We start from the raw sequence: 19,260 nt of genomic DNA on the forward strand, positions 1-19,260 counted from the left end.
CAAGTATTATCAAGAGATGAAGCATTAACATCATAACTTTCACAATTTTTCACAATAGGTATCTTAGATACTCCATCATCCATAGTGGTGCTAAGGGCTTTGTTAATTTTAGGCCTATAATAGTTTTTTTGGCTTAGGCACCTTAGAGACATACATGAACTTTTGCTCCTTACCCACATAAGCTTTCTCCTTAAACTTAAGAGAAGAAAAAGTTGAACCCAAGGTTCCCATAGCTTCTTCAAGTTCACTAATCCTATGGGTTTGATTATCATGAGTAGCACAAGTTTCTAAAACGGCAATTCTCTCATTAATTCCACTTAGAGTTTTATCAAGTTTATTAGTGTTATCAAGTAATATTCCCAATTTAGTCTCAACACTTGGAAGATTTTTCTCTATGGCCTCCAACTTTTTCGTGACATCTTCAAGAGAGATTTTAATTTTAGCTTCATTAACAGGTGGTATTCCAACTAGACTCTCAATAATGCAACTGGCTTCTAAAGCAGGAGTGCCTAGGAAATTACCTCCCGCAAGAGTATCAAGAACATACCTATTCCAGCTAGAGATACCAACATAAAAGTTCCTAAGTAGGATAATAGTGGAGTGTTTCTTAGTGCACCTATGATGAGAATCACTAATTCTATACCAAGCATCTTTAAAACATTCTCCCCTTGTTGCTTAAACGAACGAACTTCAACTTCAGGATTACTCATTTTTAGCAATAGTAAATAAAGCAAACTAAATAAAGTAGAGTAAATGAAAGTAACTAATTTTTTTGTGTTTTTGATATAAAGAACGCAAACAAGACAGTAAATAAAGTAAAGCAAGTAACTAAATTTGTTTTGTATTTTTGATATAGAGATAGAAAACAAAGCAGTAAATAAAGTAAAGTAAAGCAAGACAAAAACAAAGTAAAGAGATTGGATGTGGGAGACTCCCCTTGCAGCGTGTCTTGATCTCCCCGGCAATGGCGCCAGAAAAATTGCTTGATGGCGCGTGAGACACACGTCTGTTGGGAACCCCAAGAGGAAGGTGTGATGCGTACAGCAGCAAGTTTTCCCTCAGTAACAAACCAAGGTTATCGAACCAGTAGGAGATGAAGGCCACGTGGAGGTTGTTGGCGGAGGAGTGTAGTGTGGCGCAACACCAGGGATTCCGGCGCCAACGTGGAACCTGCACAACACAATCAAAATACTTTGCCCCAACTTAACAGTGAGGTTGTCAATCTCACCGGCTTGTTGTAAAGAAAGGATTAAACGTATGGTGTGGAAAATGATGTTCGTTTGCAAAGAACAACAGAGAACAGAGTTTGCAGTAGATTGTATTTCAGATGTAAAAGAATGGACCGGGGTCCACAGTTCACTAGTGGTGTCTGTCCAATAAGAACTAGCATGTTGGGTGAACAAATTACAGTTAGGCAATTGACAAATAGAGAGGGCATAACAATGCACATACATATCATGATGACTAATATGAGATTTAATCAGGGCATTAAGACAAAGTACATAGACCGCTATCCAGCATGCATCTATGCCTAAAAAGTCCACCTTCAGGTTAGCATCCGCACCCCTTCGAGTATTAAGTTGCAAACAACAGACAATTGCATTAAGTATGGTGCGTAATGTAATCAACACAAATATCCTTAGACAAATCATTGATGTTTTATCCCTAGTGGCAACAAGCACATCCACAACCTTAGAACTTTCCGTCACCTGTCCCGCATTCAATGGAGGCATGAACCCACTATCGAGCATAAATACTCCCTCTTGGAGTCACAAGTATCAACTTGGCCAGAGCCTCTACTTGCAACGGAGAGCATGCAAGAACATAAACAACACATATATGATAGATCAATAATCAACTTGACATTGTATTCCATATTCATCGGATCCCAACAAACACAACATGTAGCATTACAAATAGAAGATCTTGATCATGATAGGAAGCTCACAAGATCTAACATGATAGCACAATGAGGAGGAGACAACCATCTAGCTACTTCTATGGACCCATAGTCCAAGGATGAACTACTCACACATCAGTCCGGAGGCGATCATGGTGATGTAGAGTCCTCCGGGAGATGATTCCCCTCTCCGGCAGGGTGCCGGAGGCGATCTCCTGAATCCCCCGAGATGGGATTGGGAACTTTTTCCGTAGTGTGGCTCTCGGTAATAGGGTTTTCGCGATGGAGAGTATAAGTAGGCGGAAGGGCAGATTCGGGGGGGCGCTCGAGGGACCCACACCATAGGGCGGCGCGGGCCCCTCCTTGGCCGCGCCGCCTTGTGGTGTCGCCACCTCGTGGCCCCACTTCGTATCTCCTTCGGTCTTCTGGAAGCTCCGTGGAAAAATAAGACCCTGGGCGTTCGTTTCGTCCAATTCCGAGAATATTTCCTGTGTAGGATTTATGAAACCAAAAATAGCACAAAACAGGAACTAGCGCTTCGGCATCTCGTTAATAGGTTAGTGCCGGAAAATGCATAATAATGATGTAAAGTGTGTATAAAACATGTGAGTATAATCATAACACTAGCATGGAACATAAGAAATTATAGATACATTTGAGACGTATCAGCTACTAGGGAGAAAACAACTATGTTTTATCCGAGGGTAATTCTATTGTTTACTTTACATACATTGCTTAATGTGATAATTTTTTGCTTGTAACTTAATACCGAAAGGGGTTCGGACGATAACCGGAAGGTGGATTATTAGTCATAGACGCAGTTCGATTACGGTCGATGTATTATGTTGTAATGCCCAAACGAATCTCATAGTAATCATCTAGTCATGTATGATTTTTATTCTGTAAATTGCCCAGCTGTAATTTGTTCACCCGGCATGTTATTTATCTTAATGGAGATACACCCCTAGTGAACTGTGGACTCTGGTCCTTTCCTTTACATTGATAAATTCATCCACTGCAATCTTGTTCTGTTTACTTTCCACAAGCATTGTTCTCTTTAATTACTGCAAACATCTATTTACACTCGATACGTTTAATCCTTTGTGTTCAGCAAAACCAGTGAGATTGACAACCTCACTGTAAGTTGGGCCAAAGTACTTTGGTTGTGTTGTGTGCAGGTTCCACGTTGTTGCTGACGCCGGTAGTGTGCGCCCTGCCAATAGTCAGCTAGCAACACCTTCAGAAGTCACGCCTTTCTCTTACTGGTCGATTAAACCTTGGTTTCTTACTGAGGGAAAATTTGGTGATGTGCTCATCATACCTTCCTCTTGGGGTTCCCCAACAGTGTGAAGTTTAAGTTACGATAAGCACCATCACTTGTGTTAGTCAATGATTAAATCAATGCGCATTTTTAAATTTCTAATTTCATTATCTAGTGATTTATACGAGGTACATATTATTTATTTTCTCATTTCGTCATCCAGGTAGTTTCATTAGCTGGATTGTCAGCGTAATGAGACTGGGGGGTCTCTCAGTACACGCCGTGGCGCGTGGGCATGGACCCACCGGTCGGAGGCTAAGCCGGTGCCAAGGCTAAGGCACTAAGCGTGCCACCCAGGGAAGAATGTTGTGTGCACCAATCATGTGTGAGTTGTGGTAATCATGTGTGATGCTCCTGAATCCTACCTTTGTCGTAGGCACCTCTGTGGAAAACCAGCGCTACGGGAAGAAACCGAGCCAAGCCAGCAAGGTGGAGGCAAGAGAACATGACAAAGGGTGCGAGGAGCAGCCCTAGCCGCCCTCCCGAGGTAACCACGGAAGGAGGATGGGGACAACGGACTGGGGCAAACGGGCCAAGGCGTGACCTCGACTGACCCCAGGAGAACCAGGAATACACCTCTCCTAGGCCAGGAGTGGCTCGAGAGCGGAGGTCAACTGAGCCTTACAAGGTGTGTCAGGCTCAGCCTTGGGAACATGTGACGCGCCTGCGTCCCTGTGTGCCATCATGGAGCGGGAGACTGCTGCATGCGTGATCAAACAGCAGCCTGCGCGGCAGACAGGAGTGAAGCTCGCTGCTTGAGCTCTCACACCACCATCAAGTGCGCCAGCGCACCACCCGTGGCCGCCCATTGGCCACCGGCACCGCCCACCTGCCCAACGACCGTGTGGCCTCGAGCGATTGAGCCCGGGAATGCCTTTGGGTGGTGCTCGAGCTAGCCGTTGTGGTGACTCCTTGAGGTATAATGGGGGGCACGTCGCCGACATGTGGAAGGTTTTTCGGGAGGGTTTTAGAGAGGTTGATCTTTCTGAAGTAGAGTTGTTAGAGGACAACGAACTTAGCTGTGTGTGAGAAGAGAGAAAGGGAGAGAAAGTAGCTAAATATCTGTGTTGAGAAGTTGATTTGTGAGGAAGAGGAAGCCCGGGAGGTGTAGAAGTCTGTTAAGCGTCCTCCCGGCACTAGAGTGTTCATCATCTTGTAACACTGTCCATCCTAGATAATCCACCAAAGCAGGACGTATGGTTGTTAGGAAAAGGGCGACCCGAGCCTGGGTAAAAATGCTCGTGTGTGCTTTTCACTCATCTTATCATGTTCCTAAGACGGCGTTGAGGCTGGAATGCCTTTGTGTCCACCACTGAACAAAATGGGGGTGTGAAACATCTCCGATGTTGGTGTAGGCGAGACGTGACATAGATAGTATAGATGACGCACACTATATTACTCCTGTATTTTTATTTAGTCAATGATTAAATCAATGCCACATTTAGTTGAGGGGTCCTACAGATATAAGGACCATGAGGAAGCGAGTAAACTTCCCTTTTACTCCTTATATCCCACAACCAGATGTGGGTAGATATCCTCTCCGATTTCCCATTCCAAGTATCCTTCCATTGGAGTGTTGTTTTTCTATTATTTACTATATAGATAGTATGTTCCTTGTATATATCGAAGAGAGATAAGAAATCTCGCGGCCAGAAAGAGCATCTGTTGCTAGAAATATGAGGAACAATATTATCATTATAATAGGCTTGCCAAACTAGACGAACCTAGCGTATGTCTTGGCGGTTGTAGAACTTGTGCAAGTTTTTCATTAATAGAGCCTTATTTTGAGTCATTAGATTTAGGATTCCAAGGCCTCAGTGTCCTTTGATCGACAAACCATCTCCCAACTTGCAAGGCATTTGCCATGTTTCTGAATGTCCTTGCCCAGTGATTGCTAATCTGAATGAGCACATTGCATACATAGGCATCAACTGGATAACTTATTTTAACATTGTTAATTTTCCATTGTATGACATAAGCGAGGATATTTCCTAACAACCTCTTATCTAGTGTTTGACACTAGAGGCATTAAATCCGAGACATGGGTCTTGTTGTGCCCAATGGAAGGCCTAGATATGCAAACGTCAACCCTTCTAATTTGGATCCAAAAGTATCTAGAAGGGATTTTGCATGATTGATGATGCTCACGTATACCGTTTGGGACTCCAAGCGTATAGTGTCGTACCAAGAAAAATTTTCCCCACAAGGATGACTCGAGGTTTTATATAGAACTCTCGAAGAATTGAGTAAAGAGTCATCTCCTCTTTTTATTCTTCCAGCAATCTTGTATAATAAAGTTTTTTCTTTGTGCCCTCAACTCCATCATGTGGTTGTCAAGCACACGGTTTAGTATTAGTAATTGTTAATAAAAGAGGTATGTAAAGTAATGCAAAGTAAATAAACTATGTAGACTAGATAAAAATGGTAAAGAGATAGTTGTTTTTCGGTTTTGTGTGTAACTAAGAAAATAAAGTATTTTTGTACTTTAGGATTTAATAATTGCTGAAAATATAATGTGTGATAAAAGTGTTGGAAATTAAGGTGTTTCTTATGATTGAAATTGGACCGGGGTTCATGGTTTCACTTGTCTACTCTCTTTTTGAGTTGTAGTGGACACTAACAATTCATCAATGACATAATATTAACGGGACTTCAATATGTGATTGATAAGCATTCATATGGGTGTCACGTCTTAACATAGAGATGATGCAACACATCTCACTTATAGTCCACAAGAAAGGGAAAACTCCAAGCAATCTTGTATTAAGAACTAACATAGAATAGCTTTAAGTGTTTTGACATGATATTTGAATATCAAATATGCTACCTTGACTCAATAAGATTACCACGGTTGTCACATGATAAACATAGCACATGCATTCACTTTATCCCTAGTGAGGCACAAGAAGAAAGGGAAAACTCCAAGCAATCTTGTATTAAGAACTAACATAGAATAGCTTTAAGTGTTTTGACATGATATTTGAATATCAAATATGCTACCTTGACTCAATAAGATTACCACGGTTGTCACATGATAAACATAGCACATGCATTCACTTTATCCCTAGTGAGGCAACAAAGGTAAAGGTAAAAAGCATAATAGATGATGAATTTTGGGTCATTGTTCAATCACTATAACAATGCTACTACATCTAATATACACATCTCCCCACACATGTTTTTGCATACAAGTTGGATCAGAACAAGCACTTAAGAATAGGGTACATAATATGCATCTACCAATACATCTCGCACATAATAGATTCCAATCTCACATATCAATATCATAGAAAAAAAGATCCACCACATAGGAATTACATACATGACCATAATCATGTTGGGCAGCTCATATGATACTAAGATCTATGAAGAACAAGAGAGAAATAGATCAAGGTACTGCCACAAACCTATAGTCTAGAGGTGGACTACTCCCTCTTCATAATGGTGTTGATGTGGAAGATGTTGGATAAGGTGGAGATCCCTCCGGCGGCTGCTCCGGTGGAGTTTCCCCCTCCCTCCTGAGGTCCAAGCGTTCCAGATGCTTCTCGTGGTGAAATATAGACGTCCCCGAAATTCTAGCTCAATTTGACTCTGTATAGGTCCGTGAAAGTAAAATATACACAAAACTGGGTTTTCCTGTTCTTCAGAGTTATAACGCAAATAAAGGGTATCATTCGTAAATCCCCAAAAATCAATATAAAACATAGATATAACATCATATATGTTGCAAATATGTGAAATATGTGTCAATAAAGTGTAGGGATTCGTAGCATAGAAAACAAAAAAATTCCTACCGCGAGAACGCAATCCAAGCCAAGATGCAATCTAGAAGACGGTAGCAACGAGGGGACGAACGAGACTAACCCTTGAAGATTTCCAAAGCCTACGAGAGGAGGCTCTCGTTGTTGTAGAAGATGATCACTTGCCGCTTTCAAAAGCGCGTAGAAGATCTTGACGGTGCCACAATCGGACAGCACCTCCGTACTCGGTCACACGTTCGGTGTTGGTGAAGACGACGTCCTTCTCCCCGTTCCAGCGGGCAGCGGAAGTAGTATCTCCTCCTTGAATCCCGGCAGCACGATGGCGTGGTGGCGGTGTCGATGGAGATCTCCGAATAAGACCCCAATGCTTTGGCTTGAGGTGGCCGGCCCCCTCCCCTTGTCCCTCATTATATAGGTGGAACCCCAAAGTGTTGGACTACAAGTCTTCGAATAAGACCCAAACCCAAAACCTTCCATGTGTAGGGAAACCTGCCCAAGGTGGGATTCCCACTTGAGGTGGGACTCCCACCTTTCCATGAGGGGGGGTGGCCGGCCACCTTGGTGGAGTCCACCTGGGACTCCACCCCTCTAGGGTTGGCTGGCCAAGCTTGGTGGAGTCCCTCCGGGACTCCGCCTTCCAAAGTGATTTCTTCCGGACTTTTCTAGAACCTTCTAGAACCTTCCATAATTGCACCAGATCATTTCCAAACTTGGAATATGACTTCCTATATATGAATCTTATTCTCCGGACCATTCCAGAACTCCTCGTGATGTCCTGGATCATATCCGAGACTCTGAACAAAACTTCGAACTCCATTCCATATTCAATATCTACTAATACGACATCAAACCTTAAGTGTGTCACCCTACGGTTCATGAACTATGTAGACATGGTTGAGATCTCTCTCCGACCAATAACCAATAGCGGGATCTGGAGATCCATAATGGCTCCCACATATTCAACGATGACTTAGTGATCGAATGAACCATTCACATACGATACCGATTCCGTTTGTCACGCGATATTTTACTTGTCCGAGGGTTGATCATCGGTATCTCTATACCTTGTTCAACCTCGTCTCCTAACAAGTACTCTTTACTCGTACCGTGGTATGTGGTCTCTTATGAACCATTCATATGCTTGCAAGCTAATATAGACGACATTCCACCGAGAGGGCCCAGAGTATATATATCCGTCATCGGGATGGACAAATCCCACTGTTGATCCATATGCCTCAACTCATACTTTCCGGATACTTAATCCCACCTTTATAACCACCCATTTACGCAGTGGCGTTTGATGTAATCAAAGAATGATGTGATTTACATGATCTCATGGTCGAAAGGACTAGGTAACTATGTATCGAAAGCTTATAGCAAATAACTTAATGACGTGATCTTATGCTACGCTTAATGGGTGTGTCCATTACATCATTCATATAATGACATAACCTTGTTATTAATAACATCCAATGTTCATGATCATGAAACTATAATCATCTATTAATCAACAAGCTAGTTATACAAGAGGCTTACTAGGGACTCATTGTTGTTTACATAACACACATGTATCAATGTTTCGGTTAATACAATTATAGCATGGTATATAAACATTTATCATAAACACAAAGATATATAATAACCACTTTTATTATTGCCTCTTGGGCATATCTCCAACAGATCTCCCACTTGCACTAGAGTCAATAATCTAGATTACATTGTAAGGTACCTAACACCCATGGCATTCGGTGTTGGTCATGCTTTGCCCTTGGGAGAGCTTTAGTCAACGGATCTGCTACATTCAGATCAGTGTGTACTTTGCAAATCTTTACTTCTCCATCTTCGATGTACTCGCGAATCGAATGATAACGTAGCTTGATATGCTTCAGCCACTTGTGTGACCTTGGTTCTTGTGCATTGGCTATGGCACCCATGTTGTCACAATAGATGACTAGTGGGTCCAATGCACTAGGAACCACACCGAGCTCTACAATGAACCTTTTTATCCATACCACTTCTGATGAAGCCTCTGAAGCCGCTATGTACTCCGATTCTGTTGAAGATTTCGCCACCGTGCACTGCTTCGAGCTTGACCAGCTTACTGCAGCACCATTCAATATAAACACGTACCCAGACTGAGACTTAGAGTCATCAGGATCAGTGTTCCAACTTGCATCGGTGTAACTAGTTACAACGAGCTCTTGGTCACCTCCATAACAAAGAAACATATCCTTAGTTCTTTTCAAGTAATTCAGGATATTCTTGACCGCTGTCCAGTGTTCCATTCCTGGATCACTTTGATATGTGCTAGTCAAACTAACTGCATGTGCTATATCCGGTCTAGTACATAGCATGGCATACATGATAGAGCCTACTGCCGAGGCATAAGGGATCTGATTCATCCTTTCTCTTTCTTGTGCCGTAGCTGGACCTTGAGTCTTACTCAAGACCTTACCTGGTAACATAGGTAAAAATCCTTTCTTACTTTCGTTCATTCTAAACTTCTTTAGAATCTTGTCCAGGTATGTACTCTGTGAAAGCCCTATTAGGCGTCTTGATCTATCTCTATAAATCTTGATGCCTAATATGTACGATGCTTCACCAAGGTCTTTCATTGAAAAACTATTATTCAAATAACCTTTTACACTGCTTAATAGTTCTATATCATTCCCAATCAATAATATGTCATCTACATATAATATCGAGAACGCTACGAGCTCCCACTCACTTTCTTGTAAATACGGGCCTCTCCACGACACTTCGTATAAACCCGAAGTCTTTGATTACCTTATCAAAACGTCGGTTCCAACTTCCGGATGCTTGTTTCGATCCATAAATTGAACGCTGAAGTTTGCATACCTTGTCGGCATTTTTAGGATCGACAAAACCTTTGGGTTGTACCATATACAACTCTTCCTCAATGTCTCCATTAAGGAACGCCGTTTTGACATCCATCCGCCAAATCTCATAATCGAAAAATGCAGCTATTGCTAACAAAATCCTCACAGATTTTAGCTTCGCTACAGGTGAGAAAGTCTCATCGTAGTCAACACCTTGAATTTGTCGGAAACCCTTTGCGACAAGTCGAGCTTTATAGACAGTAATATTACCATCAGCATCTGTTTTTCTTTTGAAGCTCCATTTATTCTCGACATCCTTGCGGCTATCAGGTAAGTCTACCAAAGTCCGCACTTTGTTATCATACATGGATCTCATTTCGGATTCCATGGCTTCTTGCCATTTGTTGGAATCTGGGCTCATCATCGCTTCTTCATACGTCGCAGGGTCTTCATCATTGTTGTCCACAATCATGACATTTAGACAAGGATCATACCAATCAGGAGTGGCACGTTCCCTTGTCGATCTGCGAGGTTTAGTAGCTATCTCATTCGAAGTTTCATGATCATTATCATTAGCTTCCTCTGTTACCGGTGCAGGCGGTACAGGAACAACTTCCGGTACTGCGCTACTCTGATCAACGAGAGAAGATTCAGTAATCTCGTCGAGTTCTACTTTTCTTCCAGTCACTTCTTTAGTGAGAAATTCTTTCTCAAGAAAGGTTCCGTTTTTAGCAACAAAGATTTTGCCTTCGGATCTGTGATAGAAAGTGTACCCTATAGTTTCCTTAGAGTGTCCTATGAAGACGCATTTCTCCGCTTTGGGTTCTAGCTTGTCCGGTTGTAACTTTTTTACATAGGCTTCGCAACCCCAAACTTTAAGGAACGACAGCTTAGGTTTCTTATTAAACCATAATTCATACGGTGTCGTTTCAACGGATTTAGATGGTGCCCTATTTAAAGTGAATGCAGTTGTCTCTAATGCATAACTCCAAAATGATAACGGCAAATCAGTAAGAGATATCATAGAACGAACCATATCTAAGAGAGTTCGATTATGACGTTCGGACACACCGTTTCGTTGTCGTGTTCCCGGCGGTGTCAATTGTGAAAGTATTCCGCATTTCTTTAAATGCATGCTAAACTCATAACTCAGATATTCACCTCCGCGATCAGATCGTAAAAATTTAATCTTCTTGTTACGTTGATTTTCTACTTCACTTTGAAATTCCTTAAACTTCTCGAAAGTTTCGGATTTATGTTTCATGAAATAGATATACCCATATCTACTCAGATCATCTGTGAAGGTTAGAACATAACGATAACCACCGCGCGAGGCTACACTCATTGGTCCGCACACATCGGTATGTATGATTTCCAATAAGTCCGTAGCTCGCTCCATAATACCGAGAGAATGGAGTCTTAGTCATTTTTCCCATTAGACATGCTTCGCATCTATCAAGTGACTCAAAGTCAAGTGATTCAAGTAATCCATCGGTATGGAGTTTCTTCATGCGTTTCACTCCAATATGACCAAGACGACGGTGCCACATATAAGTAGAATTATCATTCAATTTAATTCGCTTAGCATCAATGTTATGAACATGTGTATCACTACTATCGAGATCTAATAGAAATAAACCATTCTTCTCATGTGCCCGACCATAAAAGATATTATTCGTAAAAATAGAACAACCATTATTCTCAGACTTGAATGAATAACCGTCTTGCATTAAACAAGATCCAGATATAATGTTCATGCTCAACGCGGGTACAAAATAACAATTATTGAGGTTTAAAACTAATCCCGAAGGTAGATGTAGAGGGAGTGTGCCGACAGCGATCACATTGACCTTGGATCCATTTCCAACGCGCATCGTCACTTCATCCTTCAATAGTCTTCGTTTAGTCCTTAGTTCTTGTTTCGAGTTACAAATATGAGCAACCGAACCGAGTATCAAATACCCAGGTACTAGTACGAGAACCGGTAAGATAAACATCTATAACATGTATATCGGATATACCTTCTTTCTTCTTCTTGACAAGGCCGCTCTTCGAGATCAGCCAAATACTTGGACCAATTACGCTTCCGGTGTCCCTTCTCCTTGCGGTAATAGCACTCAGCATCGGGCTTAGGGCCGGTCTTAGGTTTCACGGGAGGCGTGGCAGCTTTCTTGCCACCCTTCTTGAATTTGCCTTTAGACTTGCCCTGTTTCTTGAAACTGGTAGTCTTGTTGACCATCAACACTTGGTACTCTTTCTTTATCTCAACCTCAGCAGATTTCAGCATGGCGAAGAGTTCAGGTAACTCTTTGTTCATGTTCTGCATATTGTAGTTCATCACAAAGTTCTTGTAACTAGGTGGCGGTGATTGAAGGACACGATTAATCCCGATCCGTTAGGAATCACTATTCCCAAGTCACTGAGTTTCTTCGCATGCCCGGTCGTGGCGAGCATGTGCTCACTAACGGAGCTGCCTTCTTCCATCATGCAACTGAAGAAGTGTTTCGATGCTTCATAGAATTCCACTGCCGCATGAGTTTCAAAGATAGCTTTCAGCTCATTGACCAACTCATGAGGATCGTGGTGCTCAAAACGTTTTTGAAGATCGGCTTCCAAACTGCATAGGATGCACACTGAACTTGAGAGTAAAGAGTTTTCCGAGTCGCGTAAACATTCTTTACTTCATCGGTTTCAGTTTCTACAGGAGGGTCACCTAGCGGTGCATCAAGCACATATTGCAGATTTCCGCCAGCGAGGAAAATCCTCACATGACGGAACCAGTCGGTGAAGTTGCTACCGTTGCTCTTAAGCTTTTCTTTCTCTAGGAACTGGTTAAAATTGATTGGGGACGCCATAATCTACAACATATATTTGCAATAGTTTAGACTAAGTTTATGATAAATTGAGTTCAAATTTTAATTCAACAAACTTAAAAATCTAGGTGAACTCCGACTCAAAACAATATCCCTCGCATTGTCTTAGTGATCACACGAACCAAATCCACTACACCAAGCCCGATCATCACGAGACGAGATGTAACTTCAATGGCGAACACTCAAAGTGTTCATCATATCAATCATATGATTCATGCTCTACCTTTCGGTATCACGTGTTCCGAGACCATGTCTGTACATGCTAGTCTCGTCAAGGCAACCTTAGTATCCGCGTGTGCAAAACTGGCTTGCACCCGTTGTATACACTTGTTGAATCTATCAAACCCGATCATCACGAGATGTTTCGAAACGACAAGTATTAGTAACGGTGCTACTAAGGATGAACACTTTATTATCTTGATATTTTAGTGAGAGGGATCATCTTATAATGCTACCGTCGCGATCTAAGCAAAATAAGATGCATAAAAAGGATTAACATCACATGCAATTCATATGTGATATGATATGGCCCCTTTGTCTTTGCGCCTTTGATCTTCATCTCCAAGGCACGGACATGATCTCCATCATCAACGGGCATGATCTCCATCATCGTCGGCGTAGCGTCAAGGTCAATGGCGCCGTCTTCATGATTGTTCTCCCATGTAGCAACTATTACAACTTCTTTGAAATACTACTCAACATGAAATTTAAAGACAACCATAAGGCTCCTGCCGGTTGCCACAATACAATAATGATCATCTCATACATATTCATCATCACATTATGGCCATATCACATCACCAAACCCTGCAAAAACAAGTTAGACGTCTCTAATTTGGTTTGGATATTTTACGTGGTTTAGGGTTTTCGAGTAAGATCTAATCTACCTACGAACATGAACCACAACGGTGATACTAGTGTTGTCAATAGAAGAGTAAATTGAATCTTCACTATAGTAGGAGAGACAGACACCCGCAAAGCCACTTATGCAATACAAGTTGCATGTCGAGCGTGGAGCAAATCTCATGAACGCGGTCATGTAAAGTTAGCCCGAGCCGCTTCATCCCACTATGCCACAAAGATGCAAAGTACTCAAACTAAAGACAACAAAGCATCAACGCCCACAAAACAATTGTGTTCTACTCGTGCAACCATCTATGCATAGACACGGCTCTGATACCACTGTAGGGATTCGTTGCATAGAAAACAAAAATTTCCTACCGCGAGAACGCAATCCAAGCCAAGATGCAATCTAGAAGACGGTAGCAACGAGGGGATGAACGAGACTAACCCTTGAAGATTTCCAAAGCCTACGAGAGGAGGCTCTGGTTGTTGCAAAAGATGATCACTTGCCGCTTTCAAAAGCGCGTAGAAGATCTTGACGGTGCCACAATCGGGCAGCACCTCCGTACTCGGTCACACGTTCGGTGTTGATGAAGACGACGTCCTTCTCCCCGTTCCAGCGGGCAGCGGAAGTAGTAGCTCCTCCTTGAATCCCGGCATCACGACGGCGTGGTGGCGGTGTCGATAGAGATCTCCGGCGGAACTTCGCTAAGCGTTTGCGGGAGAGGTGGAGGAGGTGGGGCGGCTAGGGTTTGGGAGAGGGGGTGGCCGGCCACTATGGGGTGCGGCCAAGGTTTTGGCTTGAGGTGGCCGGCCCCCTCCCCTTGTCCCTCATTATATAGGTGGAACCCCAAAGTGTTGGACTACAAGTCATCGAATAAGACCCAAACCCAAAACCTTCCATGTGTAGGGAAACCTACCCAAGGTGGGATTCCCACTTGAGGTGGGACTCCCACCTTTCCATGAGGGGGGCTGGCCGGCCACCTTGGTGGAGTCCACCTGGGACTTCACCCCTCTAGGGTTGGCCGGCCAAGCTTGGTGGAGTCCCTCCGGGACTCCGCCTTCCAAAGTGATTTCTTCCGGACTTTTCTAGAACCTTCTAGAACCTTCCATAAATGCACCGGATCATTTCCAAACTTGGAATATGACTTCCTATATATGAATCTTATTCTCCGAACCATTCCGGAACTCCTCGTGATGTCCTGGATCATATCCGAGACTCCGAACAAAACTTCGAACTCCATTCCATATTCAATATCTACTAATACGACATCAAACCTTAAGTGTGTCACCCGACGGTTCGTGAACTATGTAGACATGGTTGAGATCTCTCTCCGACCAATAACCAATAGCGGGATCTGGAGATCCATAATGGCTCCCACATATTCAACGATGACTTAGTGATCGAATGAACCATTCACATACGATACCGATTCCCTTTGTCACGCGATATTTTACTTGTCCGAGGTTTGATCATCGGTATCTCTATACCTTGTTCAACCTCGTCTCCTGACAAGTACTCTTTACTCGTACCGTGTTATGTGGTCTCTTATGAACCATTCATATGCTTGCAAGCTAATATAGATGACATTCCACCGAGAGGGCCCAGAGTATATCTATCCGTCATCGGGATGGACAAATCCCACTATTGATCCATATGCCTCAACTCATACTTTCCGGATACTTAATCCCACCTTTATAACCACCCATTTACGCAGTGGCGTTTGATGTAATCAAAGTACCTTTCCGGTATAAGTGATTTACATGATCTCATGGTCGAAAGGACTAGGTAACTATGTATCGAAAGCTTATAGCAAATAACTTAATGACGTGATCTTATGCTACGCTTAATGGGTGTGTCCATTACATCATTCATATAATGACATAACCTTGTTATTAATAACATCCAATGTTCATGATCATGAAACTATAATCATCTATTAATCAACAAGCTAGTTATACAAGAGGCTTACTAGGGACTCATTGTTGTTTACATAACACACATGTATCAATGTTTCGCTTAATACAATTATAGCATGGTATATAAACATTTATCATAAACACAAAGATATATAATAACCACTTTTATTATTGCCTCTTGGGCATATCTCCAACATAAAGTAGAAAGTTCATGTATGCATTTTGCATGCATCAATGATCTTCACTGATATTGATGGGCATCAGTGATGTTTTATTATAATTGACCTTGAGACCAGTGGAAGCACTGAACATAGCAAAAATCTCCTTGAGGCACAGTAGTTGTTGTGCATCCATAGGCATAATCATTAATGTGTCATCCACATATTGAACAATAGGATATTTTTGGCCGAAATCATTGTCAGTTGGGAGATTTAAATCACCTCTTATCCATTCATCATTTATAACCGCTTGTAGGAGATCACCTGTATTGACAAAAAAGTTGTTTTGTATACAATATTTTCCGGGATTTCCATTGAGAAGCACACATGTTCATGCACAGTTGAGAATAGCAGTATGGGTCCAAATCCTTTAACTTTAAGCATTTCAATAATGCCACTATATTCAACTTATCAAATGCTTTACCAAAATCAATTTAAAGGATGAGAATATCTAGGCTTCTTAGATTTATGGGGGATATGCAAGTACTCAAAATTCCATCCAAGACAATCTTGGATACTTTTACCTTTAATAAAGAAATATTGGTTTTGATGGACAATAGGAATAATTTCTTTCTGAAGCCTATTGGCCATTAATTTTGTGAGGAATTTCAGAGGCTAACAAGAGAAATGGGTTTGTAATCATTCGTATTTTCTGGATCATTTACTTGAATAAGTGTGATCAAGGAAGTATTGATGCTTTCCGAATGTAGATTTCTAGAATAAAAATCGTTGACTAGTTTGATGAAATCCTCTTTAATTATATACCACCATTTCTTCATGAACATCCCATCGAAACCATTAGGACCGGGAGGAAGTCAGTAGGAATCTCTTTCACAACTGCTTCAATTTCCTTAATAGCGAAAGGCTCATCTAGTTGACTTAAATCATATGATTGAAAAATGTCACCAAGTTGGAAATGCATGACATTGTTCTTTGTAATGCCTAGTTTTTATTTATAAGAATTCCGTATAATGGAAGAGCAAACGGCGTCCACCTGCGACGTCTCCTTGCGAGATCGCGAAAGGGGTTGTATGTATAGATAAGTTAAGGCCAAGATGAAGCCGGTGGCACGAACTTTGATGCAAAGGAGATGTGATGCTCCAGTGGACCATCATGGTGCGGTAGGAGGTTCTGACCAAGCCATGAGCCCGTCTTGGGCTTCACATGGCCTTTGCTTCCTCACCCTTCACGCACAATCTTTTATCTTCCAAAATATTGAAGTGGCAAAAAAATTTCTAACTCCCTTTGAGGTCCGCAAAAATCTTGAAAGGCCAAAATACACACAACAAGGTTCCTATTCTTTAGAGCTAAAACCAAAATAAAATGGGACTTGGTGGAAAATCCATGTAAACGTACCCATGGCAGGAACATTTGTTATGATGCAAATATGTAGAAATATGACACAATAAACTGTAGTGTTTATGGATATATTTTACATGTATCAGCTGACAAGTTTAATTATTTTACTATCATTATTACTATTATTATTTCCTATTAAACAACTCAATAAGATACTAAATACTTATTAGCAGGGAGAACACTCACTTCATTAATAATAATAATAATAATAATAATCTGCATTTTGGTTCCACTCTCGTAGCAGTGCAATTAGTTATCAACACTACTAGTAGCTGAAACACGGCTAAATTGAAACTTTATGTGTGTGCACTGTGCTACAAGACGAAATGTTGACAGAAATGGAAGGCCACAAGGTGCACAAGTTAGTAGACAAACCGGTGTCCGGCCGATATACATTGAGGTCGCCCTAATTTAGTGTGCACGGCAACGCAACCTAACCAACTCTTTCGTGCGCCATGGCTCATATATCTACACCGCTTCGAGACACCAAGAGGAAATGTAGATCGTTACCATTCCTCAACTGCGTGCATCGCCAGCACCAGCATACATGCATGCATTTGTCGCTGGCCGATCTCGTCGATCCGCACCGACAGCCAACCCGGTACTGCCTAAAGCCATGTTCCCGCGCTCCAGGCGATCGAGCACTATATAAACGCATGGCATGTTTAAGCAGACAGCAAGTGCATGTGCAGATCGATCGACATGGCTCTCTCCCCTGGCACATGGCCGTTGATCACTGCAATTCTGCTCATCCGCGGCCTGTTCGCCGCCTTCCCTGCGGCGTCGAGCGGCCGGGTGGACGCAGGAGACATGCTGATGATGGACAGGTTCCTCCGGTGGCAGGCCACGCACAACCGCACGTACCTGAGCGCGGAGGAGAGGCTGCATCGCTTCGAGGTGTACCGCGATAACGTGGAGTACATCGACGCCACCAACCGGCGCGGCGACCTCAGCTACGAACTCGGCGAGAACCAGTTCGCCGACCTTACCCAGGATGAGTTCCTGGCAAGGTACACGTCCTACGACGCCGAGCATCGCAGTAGTGATGATGACGCCTCGGACATCAAGACGACCGCCGGCGGCGGCGGCGGCGGCGGCGACGACGACGACCTGTGGTCTTCTGGCAGTGGCGACGACTCGTTGGAGGCATCGTCGCCACCGCCTCCGCCCAGCGTGGATTGGAGGGCCAAAGGCGCCGTGGTGCCACCCAAGTCCCAAAGCTCGTCATGCTGTACGTAAATTGTGATGAGCTGATCCCCAAATTTCTACCTTGTGGAGCACTATATATGAGCTCTCCTTTAACCATGCATGATTTTGTTCCCGGATGCACGCATGCAGCCAGCTGCTGGGCGTTCGTGACGGTGGCGACGATCGAGACTCTACACTGGATCAAGACGGGGAAGCTGGTGTCCCTGTCGGAGCAGCAGCTGGTGGACTGCGACCAGTACGACGGCGGGTGCAACCTGGGGTCCTACCACAGGGGCTACAAGTGGGTGGTCGAGAACGGCGGGCTCACCACGGAGGCGGAGTACCCGTACAGGGCGGTGCGAGGCCCCTGCAACCGCGCCAAGTCCGCGCGCATCGCTGCCAAGATCACCGGGCAAGGGGCCATCGGGCCGAGGAACGAGCTGGTGATGCAGAAGGCGGTGGCGGGGCAGCCGGTGGGGGTGGCAATCGAGGTCGGCAGCGGCATGCAGTTCTACAAGAGCGGCGTCTACTCGGGACCCTGCGGGACGCGGCTGGCGCACGCCGTCACCGTCGTCGGCTACGGCACCGACCCCTCCACGGGGGCCAAGTACTGGATCGTCAAGAACTCGTGGGGGCAGACGTGGGGCGAGGGTGGATACATCCGGATGCGCCGCGACGTCGGAGGACCCGGAATCTGCGGCATCACGCTCGACGTCGCCTACCCGTACTAGCTTACTGCATGCGGCATCTATATATGTACTCCATCGTGGCATCGTGCACTTGTAACGTACCGCCTATCTACCGTGAACCCGCGGGGGCTCTGCGGCATCACGCTCTACGTCGCCTGCCTGACCATGTGAATCAATTGTAAACGTCCTCTACCTATACTATAGCTACATCGTCGTGGTGTGTGTATCATGTTCTCTCGTTAAAAAAGGGTGGTGCTCATAATCCTCCGGAGGCTCAAGCCGGCCCCATGCAAATCACGCGGTAGGCGCTCATGGCGATGCTCCTTGCAGCTCCGCTGGCAGAGGCTT

The 19,260-nt window shown here is 43.6% G+C and overlaps 1 protein-coding gene across 1 annotated transcript; it reads left to right on the plus strand.

Moving 5' to 3' along the window:
* Window positions 1–17,737: 17,737 nt before the first annotated feature.
* On the plus strand, window positions 17,738–18,954 carry LOC124695810 (ervatamin-C-like). Its single transcript, XM_047228624.1, has 2 exons — window positions 17,738–18,266; window positions 18,374–18,954. The coding sequence occupies exons 1-2, from the start codon at window positions 17,738–17,740 to the stop codon at window positions 18,952–18,954; spliced, it is 1,110 nt and encodes a 369-aa protein (XP_047084580.1).
* Window positions 18,955–19,260: the final 306 nt, after the last annotated feature.

Source organism: Lolium rigidum, chromosome 3 (assembly GCF_022539505.1).
Source record: "Lolium rigidum isolate FL_2022 chromosome 3, APGP_CSIRO_Lrig_0.1, whole genome shotgun sequence".
NCBI lineage: Eukaryota > Viridiplantae > Streptophyta > Magnoliopsida > Poales > Poaceae > Lolium > Lolium rigidum.

What these genes read in the sequence shown, in the direction of transcription:
- LOC124695810 (XM_047228624.1), top strand. Translation starts at nt 17,738, where the DNA reads ATGGCTCTCTCCCCTGGCACATGGCCGTTGATCACTGCAATTCTGCTC. An exon ending in GTCCCAAAGCTCGTCATGCT is followed by an intron (nt 18,267 to 18,373) that starts GTACGTAAATTG and finishes GCACGCATGCAG; the next exon opens with CCAGCTGCTGGGCGTTCGTG.